At 38.9% G+C, this 19507-nt stretch overlaps 1 protein-coding gene across 4 annotated transcripts; it reads left to right on the forward strand.

The window, feature by feature from the left end:
* Nucleotides 1–13647: 13647 nt before the first annotated feature.
* TSPYL4 (TSPY like 4) lies at nt 13648–19133 on the forward strand. Of its 4 annotated transcripts, XR_004352565.1 has the most exons (4): nt 13653–14973; nt 15374–16515; nt 17672–17716; nt 18173–19133. XR_004352565.1 is itself a non-coding variant. In XM_032651552.1 (2 exons), the coding sequence occupies exon 1, from the start codon at nt 13719–13721 to the stop codon at nt 14961–14963; it is 1245 nt and encodes a 414-aa protein (XP_032507443.1). In that variant the 5' UTR covers nt 13648–13718; the 3' UTR covers nt 14964–14973; nt 15374–17659. The 4 variants fall into 4 exon arrangements, 2 of the variants coding, with proteins under 2 accessions (XP_032507443.1, XP_032507444.1); XR_004352564.1 differs by having other exon boundaries at nt 13653–16515; nt 18173–19131; XM_032651552.1 differs by lacking the exons at nt 17672–17716; nt 18173–19133 and having other exon boundaries at nt 13648–14973; nt 15374–17659.
* Nucleotides 19134–19507: the final 374 nt, after the last annotated feature.

Genomic DNA, 19507 nt, shown 5'->3' on the forward strand with positions numbered 1-19507 from the left:
CCATTTCTGTCTCTATAAATGATATTCTCAGGTCATTCAGGCTTTCTTTATTCACTTGTGCATTTAGTAAGCAAACATTCATAGAGTTCTTATCATGAGTGATACACTCTTCTATCCTTATACTTTCTCAACTGTAGAAACTTGTTTTCTTCAAACCTCACCACCTTCTGTGTCAAATCCTTTAAGGCCTGTCATAGATAACTCTTTTGCCTTATAGTTTTTCTATTTTTCTTAGGGAAGATGAAATATTTCTTTTTGTACTTAGTGTACTTTGTAGGGACCTCTGTTCTAGAAAATAACATGTAATAATTCATTATAGTGAATTCCACAAATATTAAGGCATTTTGTCAGGCCCTGGGAAGATAACAAGACCATTCCCTTTGTTGTTAAAGAATTGGGGAAAGACTGATGTCCAAATAATTGACACAGTGATACAGTAAAATAAAGAGATATACTTTCACATGTTTTTCACTCTTTCCCTTTCTTTCTAATTTGAAAGCTTTGTGAAAGCAGAGGTAGGGTGTCTTTTATCCTCCTTGCTGCATCAAGCATAATGTTTTGCCCGTACTTGTCACCAGATAAATATTTATTGAATGACAAAATGAATAACTCAAATGGAAAAAAAGAACAAAATAACTTAGTACCCAGAAAAGACTTTTGATGAGGTAATGGAAAGAAGAAAACAGTTTTCAAGGCATTTGTAAAAGTGATTGTCAACAAATTTGCAAAGCCTTTCTTAAATAAATTTCTTGTTTAATAATTAGAAAAGGTTTAAACACTATAACTAACTTTTCACTTGCTATTTTAACAGGGCATTAATTTTGGATCAACTTTTATGTGCTTTGTTTTTGTACATTTTAAGGTGACGATCACACTGGAGATAGAAAGGGGGTTAGACTCTATAGACATGTTCTGTCTAATACAGTAGCCACTTGTCACCAATGGCTATTGAGCACTTGAAATGTGGTTAGTCCAGATTGAGATCTGCTAAAGTATAAAATACATACTTGATTTCAAAGACTTAGTGTGGAAAAACAGAATGTAAAATGTCTGAATTTTTATATCGATTGCATATTGAAATATTTTTGATATATTGGGTTAAATAAATATATTAATAAAATTAATTTCCCCTACTTACCTATTTTTAAAAAGTGGCTGCTGGTAAATTTTATATAGGACAGTGTGGTTCTAGATTTCTTGATGAATATGTCAAAGCATATAAAATATCTGTAAAAGTTTAACATGTTAATCTTTTCTCGCCATGAAATTTTTTGTGACTTTAGGGCAAGGTTTATCTAGCTAAAATTCAAGATGCGTAAAGTATAGCTAGAAGCCAATGGGTAAAAGGTAAAATGATATGTCTTTAATCAATTTGTTTTTGAGTACCTAAGATATACTCAGTACTTCATAAAATGTATTGTGTAAATTAATTTGGGGTATAAGTAGGGTAGATATGGGTGCCAAATTTGCACTGATAGTTACATTGGTTATTTAAGGTAGTCTCGGGCTTTCCTGATGGCACAGTGGTTAAGAATCCGCCTGTCAATGCAGAGGACACGGGTTTGAACCCTGGTCCGGGAAGATCCCACATGCCACGTAGCAACTAAGCCCGTGTGCTGCAACTACTGAGCCTGTGCTCTAGAGCCCGTGAGCCACAACTACTGAAGCCCGCACGCTTAGAGCCCGTGCTCCGCAACAAGAGAAGCCACCGCAATGAGAAGCCGGCGCACCACAACGAAGAATAGCCCCCGCTCGCCGCAACTAGAGAAAGCCCGGGCGCAGCAAGGAAGATGCAACTCAGCCAAAAATAAATAAGTAAAAAATAAATAAATAGTCTCTAACAACGTTTATGACCTACAGCTTCATATTTTTCTAGAATAAAATGGTCTGTATTTCTTGGTTTACAGATGTACATGAAGCTCAGAAAATAATTTCAGTCAGTAAACACACCATTTTGTGTATGTTATGTGGGCTCCAAATTTTAACAATTGGCAGGCAACAGAAAGAAAATATCCCAAGCTAGCTTTGGACCAAGTCAATTCAATGCTCACCACTTGAAGAAGTATATTTTATTTTATTTTTTAATATTTATTTTTATATTCTCTGTACCTTCCTGAAAAGTGCATTTTATTTTTGAAAATTAGTGTTGTCTAAAGTGTAGTGAAAATTACAATTTGAAGCAATTACTATTTTGTATTGGATACTATATTAAGGATTATATGGGATAGTAAAGTAAAGGTTGTCCTTGCCCTTGAGGAACTATCTATCTCATTAAGGGGGTGCCATTCTTTGGATGTTTCCTCTTCAGCAAATTCACATCCTCAAACTAGTTATGTGCATAAGAAAATTCGGGGGCTTAATGTGGCCAGGAGGAGGTGTCAGAGATGATCAGGACCATACACCCTCAGGGCCATCTTCCTCTACCTCAATGTTAGTATATAATTGAAGTCCTAGATTGTATAGAAGTGACAGATAACAATCTTTATCCATTCATCAGAATGGGAGGTGTTTCACTTGTGAACAGTACCATCTCCATCTCCATGTTTGCTCGAAGTGAATTGTTTGAGCTCTGTAGGGTCACCTTGATCTGTTTCCTCTGACTTCAGAGGTTCTCGAAACCTACAGAAGAATTTCCATGGGGCTACGTTAGGAAAACAATGTCTACTTCTCGGCTTCACTTTTTCAGGATTTGCATTTAATATAATTTCCCTGAGAACAGGCCAGGAAGAAATGGTTCTATTAAAAATGTAAAAGGTCAGTTAGGTAAATTGCTAATTTTTATAAATAACCAAATGTCTTATTAGCAACTTGAAGAGACAGGGAAGACAGGCTGGTTTTAAATTGGGATTAACTCAGTTTTACAGTCTACCACCTGGTGCATTAGCCAAAGTAAATACCTTCCCTGAGCCTCGGTTTCCTTGTCCGTAATGCAGGGATGAAAATATCTTTATTATAAGCTAATATTCTCCCAGGATATATTTGGAGAATGGATTATATGGTTATAGAGAGGATAGCAACAGCAACCAATTGGGAGCTTACTATGTTCCAAGCACTGTGCTAAAAGATTCCAAGTATTAACATAGTTAATAAAGGTTAGAGTGTGAAAATGCCAAGCACAATGCCTGGCATATAATATAACTAAAAAATACGAATTTTCATTTACCTGCCTCTCATTTTAATTTCTTATTTAGTTCATATCCAGACAAGCAGTCATCTAGCTTAATATTTATCAAACCTGATTGCCCATTATAAATAGCTGGGGAGCTTTGGAAAAATCCTGATGCTTAGGCTCTCCCTGAAACCAATTAAATTAGATCTCAAGGTGCAGACAGGTTTTAGAATCATGGATAACCTTTCCTTGGACTCCTGAAGTGAGGGAATGCTCACTCGTTTTCAGTTTTGTTAAATTTACTCTGTTAAATTTACTCAGAAATCCACTGCCTTACAACATCTAGCTATTGCAAAGGGCCCGGCATATAGTTCCCTCACAGCACATTTGCTCCATTGTTTTGACCCCTGTAGTCTTTCAGACTGGAATTAGCCTGATTCCACCAAAGAGTTCTAAGTACTTGAAGATCTTCATTACATCCTTGTCAACGTCCCCTCACCAACCTGGCTATATATCAGTTCCTTCAATGTTCCTCCTGTTTTGTATACTAATTAAACAAGATTTATTATGCCAGTGCTCTTACTAAACTCGGTGCCCAGAACTGAACAAAATAACATCCAAATAAAACAGAATGAGATTTTTTTTTCTGCCTTTATTATGAATAGTATATTTCTTTAAATGGATCCTGGGAGAGCATTAGCTTTTGGGGCAGCAATATTACCCTTTTACTAAACCCTTAAGTTTTAAAGTATTCACATGCTGCTGAGTTTGGCTTCACCATCTTACTGCATTTTATTGAACTTTGTGTCCAACACTTTACACGTATCAATAAAAAATTTTATTCTGTTAGGCTAATTCTCCTAACTTATTCACATTTGGAGGATTCTTTCTAATGAGTAATTCTCCTTAATTTCATGTCGTTTGCAAATCTAGTCTGTAGCCACCTCATTGTTGAACTTCTCCCTCCCGGGATCTTCCTTTCAGAGTGACATAGCATCTTCAAGACACGATCTTTCCATCAACTGTAGATCCACCTGTTATCCTGTGTGTGTGTGTGGTGTGTGTGTGTGGTTTAACTTTGTTCTAGGGCATCAGCAAGCATACTTGGCACCTCTTAAGGAATTAGGGAAAGATGCCCCTTCCAGGCAGAGGGGTTAGAAAAGTGTGCCATTTCCTCCCAGATGCAGTCCATTATAGCAGATGTGCTTTGTCTTTCAAATTTCCTTGTCAAAAAAGAAAATGACTTCTTAGTGATCTTTTTTTTTAACCTCTATTGATCACTCTGCTTTTTTTTTTGAAGGCAGTATTAATAATATTTTAATATTACTACTTCAACTTCTGTGGGTTTGAAATTTTTCAAAATAAAGTTGGAGAAATATTAAAAATGATGTTATAGAGCTTATTTTTAATCAGTCATCAAAATTAGAAATCAAATAACTACAGAAGTGCACAATTAAAAGCCTAGTTTATAGACCTGCACAATTTCCATCAAAGTAATAAAAATAAATACTCATATTTAAAAGATTGTTCTATAATTAGAGACTATAAGAAGTAAGTAGGAAGCATATATTATTGTGAAGAGTTATTGGTGAAGGTGGGTTATTTCATACAGCTCTAGATAAGACACAACATTGCCCAAAATTGACCATATATCTAGAAACTTATTTTGGGATTCATGTACTCCTTTACAAAGTTCTAGAAATATGGGTCTTAATGAGGGCTTCAGCACACATTTCTTGAGGTTGAGACCCACTGATGGATCAGAGATTGGCATTGCAGAATCAGCCACAGCTACTAAAAGCATGATTTGTACACAGAAGCCTGTCAATGTCTTCATTTCCAAGTCTTCATTTTTTTTTAAGCTTCAGACTCTGATTCCAGAGTTCAGGAAAGCTTAGTATAGGAAAATAGTGTGTTCTCCGCTTGATTTCTAGTCAGTATACATATCCCATTTGAGTCAATTTGCATTTCCGTGATCACACTAATAGTGGTTAACACTGAGTTTCAAATATTTAACCCCTACCACCTCACTGTTGTTTTTGCCTGAGCCATTCTCTTTTCTATTTTAAGTGACCAAAGATGTTACCTAATAATAGATTTTGTTTGTTTGTTTTTGGTATTTGTCTTTGTTTTCTTTCTTAAGGTATGATTTACACACAGCACAAGAATGTTCACAGCAGTTTTATTCACAATAGCTCAAAATTAGAGCAAACCAAATGTCCACCAACAAGTGAATGAATAAATTATGATGTATTCATACAATGGAACACTACATGTAGTGTATACTCAGTAACAAGAAGGAACAAACTTGATTATGCAGCAACATAGTTGAATCTCTAAATCATTATGTTAAGTGAAAGATGCCAGATAAAAGAGTACATACTGTATACTTCCATATATGTGAAGGTCACTAGCCCAGGAAACTTACCTATGGTGACAGAAATCCAAAAAGTAGATCGGGGAGAGTAACTAGAAAGAAGCATGAGCAAACTTTCAGAGGTGATAGTAATGCTCCCCATCTTAATTTGGGTGATGATAACACAGATGTATCCACTTGTCAAAACTTGTCCAACTGTACACTTAAATTTCATGCACTTGATGTAAGTTACAACCTCAGTAAATAGCACATTTTAAAATTGTTGAGAATTCAAAAACTGGAACTCCATTTGCCCATCTCCAGTGTTTTGGCTTCTCTCCTTCTGTGCTTAAAAGTTGCTGACTCTACTTGCAAGACTGTATTTGCAAGTTGTTCTCATGCTGTAGTATAATTCCAATTTTGGAATTACTTTTTTTTTTTTTAAACTTTTTCTCCCTTAATTTCAGGCCAAAATTGATCTCTTTGGAGATTCCCTTAACTTACAGACTAAGAGGTTCTGTTATCCTCTGGTCACTGAAGAAGTCCAGTCTGCTTAGAGCATATTGTTCTGTAGGTAATACTGATATACTCAATAACAGTCTCCCTGGGGGCACCCTCAAGAATCCCCCTGAGCTTCCCATTCCATTTCTGCACATTCAGATGACTACAAGATGCCTCTCTGACCTTCTTTTAATCACAGTTGAATTCCTTGTCCCATGAGTCACAATTTGAGCCTTGGGGATATCCAGTTCTCCTTCAAGTATACGTCTCTGTCTCCGTAACCTTCTCCACAGATTGTTAGAAATATCATGAATTTCCATGTATGCTCTTGTTTTAGGTTTCCATACCACTATTCCCATTTACTAATAAATAGGGAAATAGAGGCCCAGCAAATTGAAATGTATTCATCTAGATGTAAGCAGCACAGGCTGCATTCAATTAGGGTTTCTTATTTCAAGCTAGGGCACATTCTACCACATTGCAGCAGCTTGCAACTTTGGCATAAAAACATACATAAAATCCTAGTTAAGTACAAGTACCTTGGCCTTAATTGAAAGTTATTCCTAATTCATTCATAAATGGTTTTAAAAAGGATATGTTTATTTATCTTTATATATCTGTTTATTTTCATGTTAAACAATAGAAGGTATCCAAACCCCATCAGATATCTATTTCCTGTATTTTAAAATATAATTTTTGATATTTACTGAGTTAAATGCTTAGTTTTACTTTTCCTCAGAAGAACAGAATGGGCCAAATGTCAAATGTTTTAATATCATTCTGGAATTTGGCAGCTGAGATGTAAAGAACTGTTGATATCACTAAGAAATGTAGAGGATGTATATTTATTGAGGTTTAATTGAGTCAACAGAGTGATTACTTAGATACTTAATACTTATCCTTTTCACCAAGCTCTGCCTTCTCTTAGCACGGTGCAATTACAAGTTGTGTTGGGATGGGCCTAAGAACTGGTGGGTACCTGGTAGTCTAGGTACTGTTGTAGTCAACTATTGTTAGGTAATGGCCGAATTTCTCAAGTTTACTCTTCGGTCAGTTTTGCTGAATCCTCTCCAATTAGCTATTAAAGGTATATATTTTACAAAATTTTTTTTCCTTAAAGTATTGTATAAAGTAATATTATGTGGAAGAATGAAGTAACGCATTTAGTTCCAGCAATAAATTTTTTCTATGAACTGGAAATATACTATATGTCTAGAATCATTTAGAAATAACGAACATTGCAGACAAGTATTATTACTACATCCTAATGTTTCATGTTTTTCTCAGATTATTCCAATTATATTTACTTTGTCCAATTCAACTCTCCTTTCTTTCACTTACTGCTTCACCCTTTGTGGATTTCTTTCATCTTTGAACTTCAATATACTTATTGTTTCATAACAGAATTTGATGTTGATTTTGTACTGTCTGCAGTGTATTCAATATATGTAAAACAACATAAAAATAATAAAAATTACCAAGTCAGCTTTTATTTATTGAAAGCCCATTGGGATAAATACTTTACACATATTTCATCTTCACAACAGTCCTGTAAATTAAGTTTTATTATATTCATCTTATACATAAGGAAATTGTGGCTTAGAGAAGTCAAGTGATCTGTTCAAACTGAACAGCTAGTAAGTGGCACAATTGAGACTTAAAGCCAGATCTGTCTGATTCCAACATATGTGTCTTTATTCAGCGTATTAGTAGGGTTTGCCAGAGAAATAGAAACAACAGGAAAAGACTTATTATGAGGAATTGGCTTGTGGGGTTATGGAGGCTGAGAAGTCTCACGATCTGCCATCTGCAAGCTGGAGACCCAGGAGAGCTGGTAATGGTATAATACCCATCTGAATTCCAAGGCCTGAGAACCAGGGGAGCTGATGGTATGATTACCAGTCCAAGGGCAGGAGAAGATTGATGTCCCAGCTCAAGTACTCAGGCAGGAAGTAAAAGGGGCAAATTCTTCCTCTACCTTTTTGTTCTATTCAGGCCTTCCCAGATTGGATGACACCCACCCCAACTGGGGAGGGCAATCTACTGACACTTTCCTGAGTCCACCAATTCAAATGCTAATTCCAGAAAACATCCTCACAGACACCCCCAGAAATATTTAATCTGTCAAATTGACACACAAAATCAACCATCACACCCAGCATACAAAGGCATGAGGTCACTCAGGTCAGGGACCTTGTCTCTGATTTCCTTTATGATTGGTAAAAGCAAGGCTTTTTTTTTTCTGGTGGGGTGAGTGGCTAAATGCTGTCACAGGAAGCCATCGTAACCGAACAAGCTTGTCTGAGAAAATTTTAATTTTGTAACAGTGATAGCCTAAGTATAAAAAAGATTATGATTCCATTTGAAAAACATATAGAGCATGAAACATTTGTTGAAAACTCATACCTTAGTTCTTTTAATGAATGTATGGTTTATAAAATTGGCATATTCTCTTTGGAACGGTTTAAACTTTAAAACCAACGACAAACTAGTCAGATTATTATTAATTTTTTGGTTCATTATTTGTTTTTTTTTAAATAATGAAGCCAGGTATTATATTTAAAATTGTCCTATAAAATATTTTAAATATAATAGATTATTTTATAGACTACTTCCTCCCTCTAGTGACCAGGAATGGGAATACCACATTCACAAGCGTTAAAAAAACTGATTCTCAATGTGTTTGTGTAACTCCCCCTAGAGGATGCTTGGGAAATTTGCCAGAGTTATTTTAGTTATTATCAATACAATGAATGTGGGTGCTATTGGCATTCATCAGGGGCATTAAGGACGCTAGCATCCTGCAATGTGATAGACGGTGCCCCATATAAACTAATTATCCATTGCTGAATATTCATGTAGATGAAAAATTTATTATTTAAGCCTAGAACCTACCACTATCCTACATATGAAAACAAAAATTTTTTCCGCTGTTTATATATTCCATTTTTAAAAGCAAATTATTTCATTTACTCTAAAACATTGATTGTAAGATACATCATTGCCTAACAGTAAGAGTGAAAAGAACTGCCAAGTAAACTCTGACACGAAGCTTTTTAAGACTTTTATTTTATCAACAATCAACAGCGTGGAAAGGCAACCTATGGAATGGGAGAAAATATTTGCAAACCATGTATCTTAAAAGAGGTTAATTTCCAAAAAATACAAGGAACTATTGATTCTATAGGTATAGCCATCTAACTACTTCATCATGTAATTTAATATAGGCATACCCAAGCATTTACAAATTAAAATAGATATTTTAAGAATTACTTTCTTTTACTTGCCCAGATTTCCACAGCTCATGAAAGGCAGAGCTGGAACTCCAGCCCATGCCTTCTGTCCTCCTCTAGTAAGATGGGGTCTGTAGAACACCAATAACAAAAGAGGAATGTTATATCTAATGGGTTGAGAACTGTTGATTTAAGGCATGAAGTGAGGATCATGAATTCTTGTTTCTCCCCTTAGTGACTTAGTCTCCCCTTAGTAGTATTGTTGGGGCACTTCCACAACAAGAGTCACTACTTTGTGGATGTGGATGATTTAACATTAAACTTGGATGGCCATATGATCTTATTTCTAAGAAAGTGCCTTCTCATTTTATATGTTGTGTAGGGTTGAAGAATAATATAATGAATGAGTGCACAGGTTCCTGAGTCAGATTACCTGGGTTCAGATTTTGGCTCTATCACTGCTGTGTGACCTTGGATAAACAACTCAATTTCTCTGTGCTTCATTCAATTCCTTCTGAGGTAGAGTCATTAAATGGAGGTGATAATATTATTATCTCTTAGGGGTGTTGAGAGATTAAATGAGATAACACATTTAAGTGTGTAAGTGTCTGGTGTATAGCAGACGCAAAATAAATGTAAGCTATGATGAATATATACAGGCATACCTTGGAGATATCGTGGGTTCAGTTCCAGACCACCAAAATAAAGTGAGTATCTCAATAAAGTGAGTCATACGAATTTTTTTGCTTCTCAGTGCATACAAAATTATGTTTACACTATACTGTAGTCTCTAAGTGTGCAATAGCATTATATCTAAAAAAACAATGTACATACCTTAATTTAAAAATACTTTCTTGTTTAAAAATGCTAACCATCATCTGAGCCTTCAACGAGTTGTAATTTTTTTGCCAGTGGAGAGTCTTGCCTCGATGCTGACAGCTGCTGACTGATCAACGTGGTGGCTGCTGAAGGCTGGGATGGCTGTGGGCAGTCTCTTAGGGAGATACACCAGTGAAGCCGGCCACACAGATTGACTCTTCCTTTCATGAACAATTTCTCTGTAGCATGTGATGCTATCTGATAGTATTTTACTCACAGTAGAACTTCTTTCAGAATTGGAGTCAACCCTCTGAAACTCTGCTGCTGCTTTATCAGCTAAGTTTAAAGTCTTTTGTTGTCATTTCAACAATCTTCACAGCACCTTCACCAGGAGTAGATTTGTCTCAAGAAAGCACTCTTTGCTCATCCATGAGAAGCAACTCCTCATCCATTAAAGTTTATATTTATAACAAACTTAATAATAAAGAAAAAGTATGAAATATTTCAAGAATTACCAAAACGTGACAGAGACACCAAGTGAGCAAATACTTGTTGGAAAAATGGCGCCTATATACTTGCTTGACATGGGGTTGCCACAGACCTTCAATTTGTAATACCATCATAGCCATATTATACATTTTGGTAAAACATGTTTAAAATCTTCATTTAGATCATATCATTAAGTTTCACTAAAATCTATGAGATTGTCACCGGGCTACTGTATATATAGAATAGATGCTAAAGAAGAAGCCACTATGCAGCCATCCTGTCTAGCTGGGATGAGGAGACTGATCTGCATGAAACAACCAAGACAGTTAAAGACAGAAGATAAATAAGTACAACTGGATGGCAAAAGCAACAAGAGCTATAGAATGGTAAGGTGGTTAAGAAAGGTATAGGAGATGAAAGGAGACAACCTGCCAATTAATACATGTCCGACCATGGAGGAGTTAACTTCTCAGTGATTCCTTGGTCCTTATTTATGAAATTAATTCATTTAAAATGCCTAGTGCAATCTACATGAGGTAGGTTGAATGGAGTTTTAAAGAATGGGCAGGCTGTTATTAGTGGAAAATGATTCTATTGACAGGAATAATCAGAGACAGGGATGTTTCAAGTAGTGGAGATACAAATCTTTTAAAAAATTTGATATGTACCATACACTCCAATGTTCATAGCAGCAGCATTTACAACTGCCAAGATATGGAAGCAACCTAAGTGTCCATCAACAGATGAATGGATAAAGAAGATGTGGTATATATATGTATATATATATATATATATATATATATATATATACACGCGCACACACACACACACACACACACACACACACACACACACAATGGAATACTACTCAGCCATAAAAAAGAACAAAATTTTGCCATTTGCAGCAACATGGATGGACTTGGAGGGCATTATGCTAAGTAAAATAAGTCAGACAGAGAAAGACAAATACTGTATGATATCACTTATATGTGGAATCTGAAAAATATAACAAACTACTGAATATAACAAGAAAGAAGCAGATTCACAGATATAGAGAACAGACTAGTGGTTACCAGTGGGGGTGGGGGGAGGGGAAATATAAAGATGAGGGAGTGGGAAGTACAGACTATTGGGTGTAAGATAGGCTACAGGATGTATTGTACAACACAGGGAATATAGCCAATATTTTGTAATAACTGTAAATGCAGTATAACCTTTAAAAATTGTATAAAAATAGTAAAAAAAAATTCAGTACATACAACAAGAGCAAAAAGTTCACATGTAGTAGCCTTATGTAATTTTCTAATTTTATGTTCCAAATAGCAAACTCTTTCTTTCCTGCATGGCAAAGTAACTTTCACTCAGCATTTGCTTCTCTGTCTATTGGCTCATGTTATAATCCAAGAGAATTAATCCTTCAACAGTGAAAAGATTCTTTAAGAAAAGAAACAAGGCAGAGTAGTGTCAAAGAAAAACTCAAAGTCACTTAATTGTAGCATGCCGTTTCCTTGTTTATGAGCAGGATAAATAAATAGATTGATTTCACCCCACAAAGGCAAAAACAGGATTTATTAAAAGTGGAAAGAGGAGAGAGAAAAATAATTATAGTCTGGGAAGAGTGAACCTTGTTTGCACATTTTTTTTTTTTAATGGCATAACTGATTAGCTGGCAGCAGTCAATATGGACAGTCTGTCCTTGAATATCTTAAGTGTTTATGGACTCTCTGGAAAACCTTTGTGAGCTAAATTATGAAGCTGGATGCCAGGCTGTTTCTCTGTAATGTCTGCCTGTATCTTTCCATCAGCACCTCATTATTAGCTGTACAGGTCTGCATTACTTCCTTCACCAGAAGTCTCAATATAACTGCTGATATTCTCGAAATCCTTTGCCCCTAAATCTTTACTTCTAACGAATCTCTTCTGAGTCCTTATTTGAAAGTGATCATAATCTGGGGTGCTTTGTAGTGGAATTTCTATTACAAAGAGTTATAATCATTTTTCTAATATGAATTTAAGACTTTAAACAAAAATATGCAAATTTAAGTTTTCCTTTTTTTCTTGCATTTTCCTAAGGATTAACACCAGTATTTTCACACTTCAACAAACAGAACAGATAGTAGTGATAACACTATCAAATGAAATGTATGAACGAACTGACCCGAATAAACAAGTTTTCTTTCTCAAATATTTTAACATTAACTCTTTAAATGTTACTTAAAATATTTTAATTAAGACAATTAGTAGCTCCGGTGCCTGCAAACAGTTGATCATGGCTTCTGCCCTGCAGTGAATTATCACAGAAGAAAAATTCGGCAAAATTGCTGGCTTCATGCCCACAGCCATTCTGAAGCAGGAACTCTTCAGATTAAGATTACAACCCGAGAGTAAGCACTATATAATATGTATACTTTCAGAAATTAAAATCCCCTTTGATTACGTTTCTTCCAGTAATGCTTAATGGCTGAATTTGCACCCTTGCCACGTGTGTGCGTCACCTCTAAGTGAGGAAAATACATTTTGCTACTAACATCAGTTGAAAGTGAAAATATTGTCCAGTTGCTTCAAAGGTGTTTGCCAAAGTACATATACTTTAAAATCTGTAAGGCAAATTGAAATAATCCTTTATTATGTCTTCTTAGGATGAGAGAAACTTCCCTTTTAGCTGCTCCTAATTTTTAAAAATCATCACATTTAACACAGCAACACTTTTCTTAGAAATCAAAACCTGCTCATCTCAATTCTTTGGTAACAGCAATGAATCCGTACGTTAAAGAAGGGCTGCGAATTGCTGAATCCAGTTTACTATACAAGAGAGGCCCCATGAGCTGAACTGAATAGACAATAACTAACCTTTCTTAACAGTTAAGTATTTTAAAAGACAGCAGGTGCCTTAGAAACTCATTCAGGGCCTTAGAAATCCACATTCACACAGTTCTCACTTGCTCGAGTTTGGTCTGTAACCATTTATGCAAGCCAAATCTTTTCTAGACTCACGAAATTCATAACATTTTGTAACAAAGAAACATCCTTGACTAGCAAAATCATAAGACGCAACGACCTCTCGCGCGATGTTGAGACGCTACCGCCTAACGTCACCGGTTGCCATAGCAGCATCCCGCAGAGCGGAAAAGAGGGGTGGTGCGAGGGGCGGAGCGCGGCTTCGGCGGAGGACAACGGACTTTCTCCTCCTGCAGGTCTGACTTCTACCAAAATGAGCGGCCTGGATGAGGGCGACAACCTCCCTGTCGCTAAAACCTGCGGTCTCGCTACTCCCGACCATGCCCCGGGACATTCAGACCTAAAGCAGTGTGAGGGCGAGGAAACCGGGGCCACCCTGGTGATGGCGGACACAGGTGAGGGCGGCTTGGAGACCGCCGCAGAGGGAGGCGCGCCCCGGGACCCCGCGGGCTGTGGCCTTGCGCTCCGCATTCGGGTTGCTGGGAGTCGCGGCCGCGTTGCGACCAAAGCGGGCCAGAAAGAGGCTCCTGCTTCCACCGAGGGCATGGAAGCAGCCTCTGCCTCCACCTCGGTGGCAGCTGACAATAGCCAAAAAAATGGCTGTCAGCGTAGAGAGCTGCGCAGCCCTGCTGTCGAGAAGGCTCTAGAAGCCTGTGGCGCAGGGAGGTTGGGGTCTCAGATAATGCCTGGAGCGAAAGCCAAGGAAATGACGACAAAAAAGTGCGCTGTTTCAGCAGCAGCGGAAAAGGAGGGAGTAGCGGAGGTGGTGGTGGAGGAAAAGAAGGTGATACAGAAGGAGAAAAAGGTGGTAGGAGGAGCGAAGGAGGAGGCCCGGGTCAGGGCCCCGAAGATCAATAACTGCATGGATTCGCTGGAAGCCATCGATCAGGAGCTGTCAAATGTAAATGCTCAGGCTGACAGGGCCTTCCTTCAGCTGGAGCGCAAGTTTGGCCGTATGCGAAGGCTCCATATGCAGCGCAGAAGTTTCATCATCCAAAATATCCCAGGTTTCTGGGTCACTGCCTTTCGCAACCATCCCCAGCTGTCACCTATGATCAGTGGCCAAGATGAAGACATGATGAGGTACATGATCAATCTGGAAGTGGAGGAGCTTAAACACCCCAGAGCAGGCTGCAAATTCAAGTTCATCTTTCAGAGCAACCCCTACTTCCGAAATGAGGGGCTTGTCAAGGAATATGAACGCAGATCCTCTGGCCGGGTGGTGTCTCTTTCCACGCCAATCCGCTGGCACCGGGGCCAAGACCCCCAGTCCCATATCCACAGGAACCGGGAAGGCAACACTATTCCCAGTTTCTTCAACTGGTTCTCAGACCACAGCCTCCTAGAATTCGACAGGATTGCAGAGATTATCAAAGCAGAACTGTGGCCCAATCCCCTCCAGTACTACCTGATGGGTGATGGGCCCCGCAGAGGATTTCGAGACCCAGCAAGGCAGCCAGTGGAGAGCTCCAGGACCTTCAGGTTCCAGTCCGGCTAACTCCTGCCCTGTGAGAAGCTCCTGCACAAGTTTCCTTACCACCTCCTCTTGGACCTGTGCTTAGCCAACAGCATGCAGTCTTCCATTTACTTTCTCTTCACACTGGATTATTTTGTCCTTTTGTCCTTCTAAATCCTCAAAAATCAGTGGCAAGATAATCGCTTATATGCCCATGCTCTTTTTCCTCTGAGCCTTCCTGCTGTTCTGCATCGTTACATGTTCCAAGTGCACGGCCTTCCACTACTTCTATGCCAAGCACATGATACTGTAGATATGCACTCCCTTCTTTTGCATGCCCTTGGCCCTGTCTGACGATAGCCTCCTCCCAGTTTTTAAAGTGGTTGTCTACCACAAAGAAGCTTGATATACCTTTGCAAATACTTAGCTGGTGTACTTCATACTTTATGCAGGCTGTCCTCCTGATACCATGTACTCTGTGGCAAGATCTTTGAGTTTCACTGCTGCAAGATGAAGCTTATGTAGATGATGCCAGTCATCAACCCAAACTGAACATTCCAGGCTACCAATAACTGGTTTCCAACTGTCTTCCTGGGTCCATGCCATCCACGCTGCCGGTTTTCGCAGAATCAGCAGCTGGCTGGTGGGTGGCTACTAGGCATGAATGAGGTAACATGACAGGTGTCTATGTTATCATGTTGGTCGTCTTATGTCTTTGGGCACCCTGCATTGTGATCACATACTGGTGAGTATGAAGGCCTGTGATACGGCCCACCCGAACCTGCACTCAACCTTCTGAATGAGCTTTGCACAGGCACTATCGCCTTCCTCTTCAGGAACTATCTGTAGACTTAAGCTCCTGGGTAGCACACAGGAACTATCCCCTTCCCTGCCCCCCAAATGGCTACCCATAAACCCAACTGGCTGTCAGGCAGGTTGGGCAGTCATAATATCACAGCGTCCAAAGCAAAGCTGGTGGGGGGGTCCCTTCAAGCAGTTAGCCTTTTTGAGCCCTAGCTGACAAACGACCCTTAATCTAGGCAACTTTATTAGGCATCCCCTTCTCAACCCCTCCCGCACCCATTCTGAACATGACAAAGTTGCCAGGGCAGGGGCACCGACGAAGAGGTCTTTCTAGTCTGTGGCGCCTGTTATACATCTGTCTCTGTCTACGTCTCCCTCCCCGACCCCCCACCCCGCACCGCTTCTTCCTCTTAGAAGCAGTTACAGCTCAGAAACGGAAAAGAAAACTGGCAAAGCAGGCTTTTTAATTTGCCCTCCCTTTGATTGTGTCCAGAAGGAGAAAGGTACTGTGCATCAGACTCCAGATCTCTTATTGCTGTCTTCTGCCCTCATGTCTCCACCTCACTTCCTTTAGCAAAGTCTAAACATGTCAAAGGAAAACCTGTAGGTTAATTGCTTACTTATGGGCATTGTTTTTTGGGGCCAACTCTGACAACCCCATCCTCTTCCTCATCCATTTACCAAAACCTTCTGTGTGTTTCCTTGAGCTTTAGTGTGAGAAGCTGAGAGGAGACAGAAGGGCCTCACGGTAATGGCTTCAAGACAGACCCAGAGCAGGCTGTGATTCAAGGCAAGCAAAACGTAGTTTCACTCCACTTTTCTAAGCATGGAAATTCTTTTTTGGGCCTTGGACCACTTAGAAATAACCCCAAGGCAGCATTTTGAGGGTCACTCGTGTCCTCTGTACTGTTCTTTGACTGCCCTAATGTCCCACAGCCTCCATCCTACTGCCTGGCCTTCTTGGCTCTCAGTCCTCAGCTTTTGCATTTCCTTCCCTGCTTCTGACCTAACAAATGAGGGAGCGGGCTGCAGACTGCATTGTGGGAGCTGCCAAGCCTCCCTCCTGGGGGTAAGGGTGTGTGTGAAAGTCTGCTCCGCGGGTCTTGGGATGTCTGGACACAGAGCAGTGGGAAAGGTGTCCTAGGCTGTAGAAACTGAAAGCTCAGAAAACAAATGAGCTTGCTGTGGATTGGGCTTGAGAAGGTAAACAGGAAAGACTGGAACCCTGTAGGGTCAGGGGTAGGAGGGGAGGCCCCTGAGGTTTTTCCCAGGAGAGGTGGGAGAATGAAAGTGGTTGATGTTTAAAGAGGATGGTGGGAGGAGTTGCGTTTTCCTTCAGTTTTTCCTAACTCCTCGAATTCACCAGTAGTTTTTTGTACACAAAAATGCAAGTCTAAATGTTTTGTATTATTTTAGAATATGTGAACGATTAATGGTGTATGCTCCTTATTTCACTGTGTTTGAGTAAAGTCCTGTTAATTCCTTTCTCCATTTATGCTTTCTGGCAAAATTGACATTTACAGGCATGCTTTTTGCTTGTAATTGAGAATGTGTGCAAAAATATCAGGCTTGTTTCCTGTGCAGTATGAAGACTTCTGTGAATATTCCCTAATATATCAGCTTGTTCTGTTCTCTCCTTATATAGCTCTATTCTTAGAAATATAATTGAATGTGACCTTTGAAACTGTGCTGTCTTGTGGAAGTATTCTCAAACAGAAAAACCTAACTGTCGTCTTGATATTTCTTGGCCTAGCAGTAAATATTGTACTTGACATCCTATGTTCCTAACCAGTGTAAGTACTTGTAGAATTGCTCTGTCAAACTAAACAAAGATAGTACTTTAGTCTTCTCCTATGTGCTCAAAGGAAAAATAAATCTGTTACTCTGCTGTATTTCTTGTTTTCACCAAAAAATAAAAATAAATAAGGCTTGTCTGTTTTGTCTAGGCTAATAAGTGGTTGGAAAATCATTAAAGTTATCAAGTCGTCACAGTAAGTATCATCCTGAACCTTAAAAAAAAAAGGCAATTGTGCACCTTCCAAGATTTTTTGTGTGAAAAATGGTAAATAAGCCCAAGTGCATACTCACAAACATATTTCCTATACAGTCAGTGTAGGTTTTGGTAATTGAAACACCATATATTGATTTTTGTCACTTAAAATACTGTCTTCAGTGGAAAATTATTCTCTATGCCCCATAATAGTTTACTTACATATTTATGTTAACTATGTCCCACCTTGGGCTGATTCTTTTATTTAATGAGCTTAAGGTAGACTTTTGGAAGAATTAATCATTGGATATTCTTTAAGTACTACTTAAATTGTTTTCCTACAACAGTGTAGTGCTCTAAAAAGAAAGAAAAACAAAAAAGTTATGACAAATATAAAGTCTAGAAACATGATATCAGACATCACAATGTCAATTACCAGTAATGTTTTGCTTTTCAGCAGCTATTACATGAAGAATACCGCATTCTCTGTAGCAGAGAGAACAATGAATGCTGCAAGGTCTCCGTAGATGAATCACTGAATATTTTTAGCCATCTAAACAGAGATTTGACATAAATGCCCCCAAATTACTGATTTGAATTAGAGATTGTTAATTAAACATACAGTTAAAACAGACTTGCTGACTCTTGGTGCAATATTTATTTGCAAGCTCTATTTGCTGAAGTATAATTTTTCTAGGCCTGGAGAACTTTAAGTATTAGAGAGCTAAGGTTTCTTTTGCATGTTTTATACCTATCTTAGTCCTAAATTCCCTATACAATGTTCATTTTACTTTTTCAATTCAGTGATTAATTTCTGCCTTGTCGACCATCTGTTTCAAGCATAACTCTTTATCCTGTTCTGGATGTAATCAGAAAATCATTTTTGTTGGTTTACTATCAGCTTTAGTCTAACCAGTAGTACTCATTTTCCTAGTAGGCTGGTGCTACTCGTTTGTTACAGATTAACATGGTTTCTGTTCTGTTTAATCTAATAAAATTAGACTCAGTTAACATTGTCTAGGATTCACGTACCACCCGATCGGTTAACTCATATAGCCCTGCTCCATTTCTTTGCATTGCCTTTTTGTTTTTCTTCCTCAATTCTAGACCCCAATTATTCTTAAATCAGACCTCCAAACCAGTTAAAGAGTTTCTCTCATCCTTTTCACCCAAGAAGTATTACCATTTTGGTCTGCTTGGGCCATTATTGCCCTATGAGTAATAGTGACATACTTCATAATTTCCCTGGCATTCTCTTTTATTTTTCTGGGTATTCAGCTCAGGCCAGACACCCACAAAGTCTTCTCTGACCTTCCTTACCAGGACCCCTACTCCTCCACATCACTCCTCCTGCTGCTTTTGCTTCTGCTTCACCTCCAGTTGACTCACGTTTCCTTACATCAGTTTTCATCATTAAAAACAACCCCCCCGGGCTTCCTTGGTGGTGCAGTGGTTGGGAGTCCGCCTGCCGATGCAGGGGACGCGGGTTCGTGCCCCGGTTCGGGAGGATCCCGCGTGCCGCGGAGCGGCTGGGCCCGTGAGCCATGGCCGCTGGGCCTGCGCGTCCGGAGCCTGTGCTCCACAGCGGGAGAGGCCACAACAGTGAGAGGCCCGCGTACCGCAAAACAAAACAAAACAAAACAAAAAAAAACCCCCCCATAAATGACCAATATTCCTAATCATTGAGTTCCCAGTCTCATAGAGTCACAAATTAAGCCTTCGATACCCAATTTTGCGTCAGATATGCATTCCCTGGCTTGACAATCTGAAGAGATCTGAGGTGACAGTAGGG

This window comes from Phocoena sinus, chromosome 12 (assembly GCF_008692025.1).
Source record: "Phocoena sinus isolate mPhoSin1 chromosome 12, mPhoSin1.pri, whole genome shotgun sequence".
In the NCBI taxonomy this organism is placed as follows: Eukaryota; Metazoa; Chordata; class Mammalia; order Artiodactyla; family Phocoenidae; genus Phocoena; species Phocoena sinus.

Excerpts from the sequence above, each read along its gene's own strand:
- TSPYL4 (XM_032651552.1), top strand. The coding sequence starts at position 13,719 with ATGAGCGGCCTGGATGAGGGCGACAACCTCCCTGTCGCTAAAACCTGC.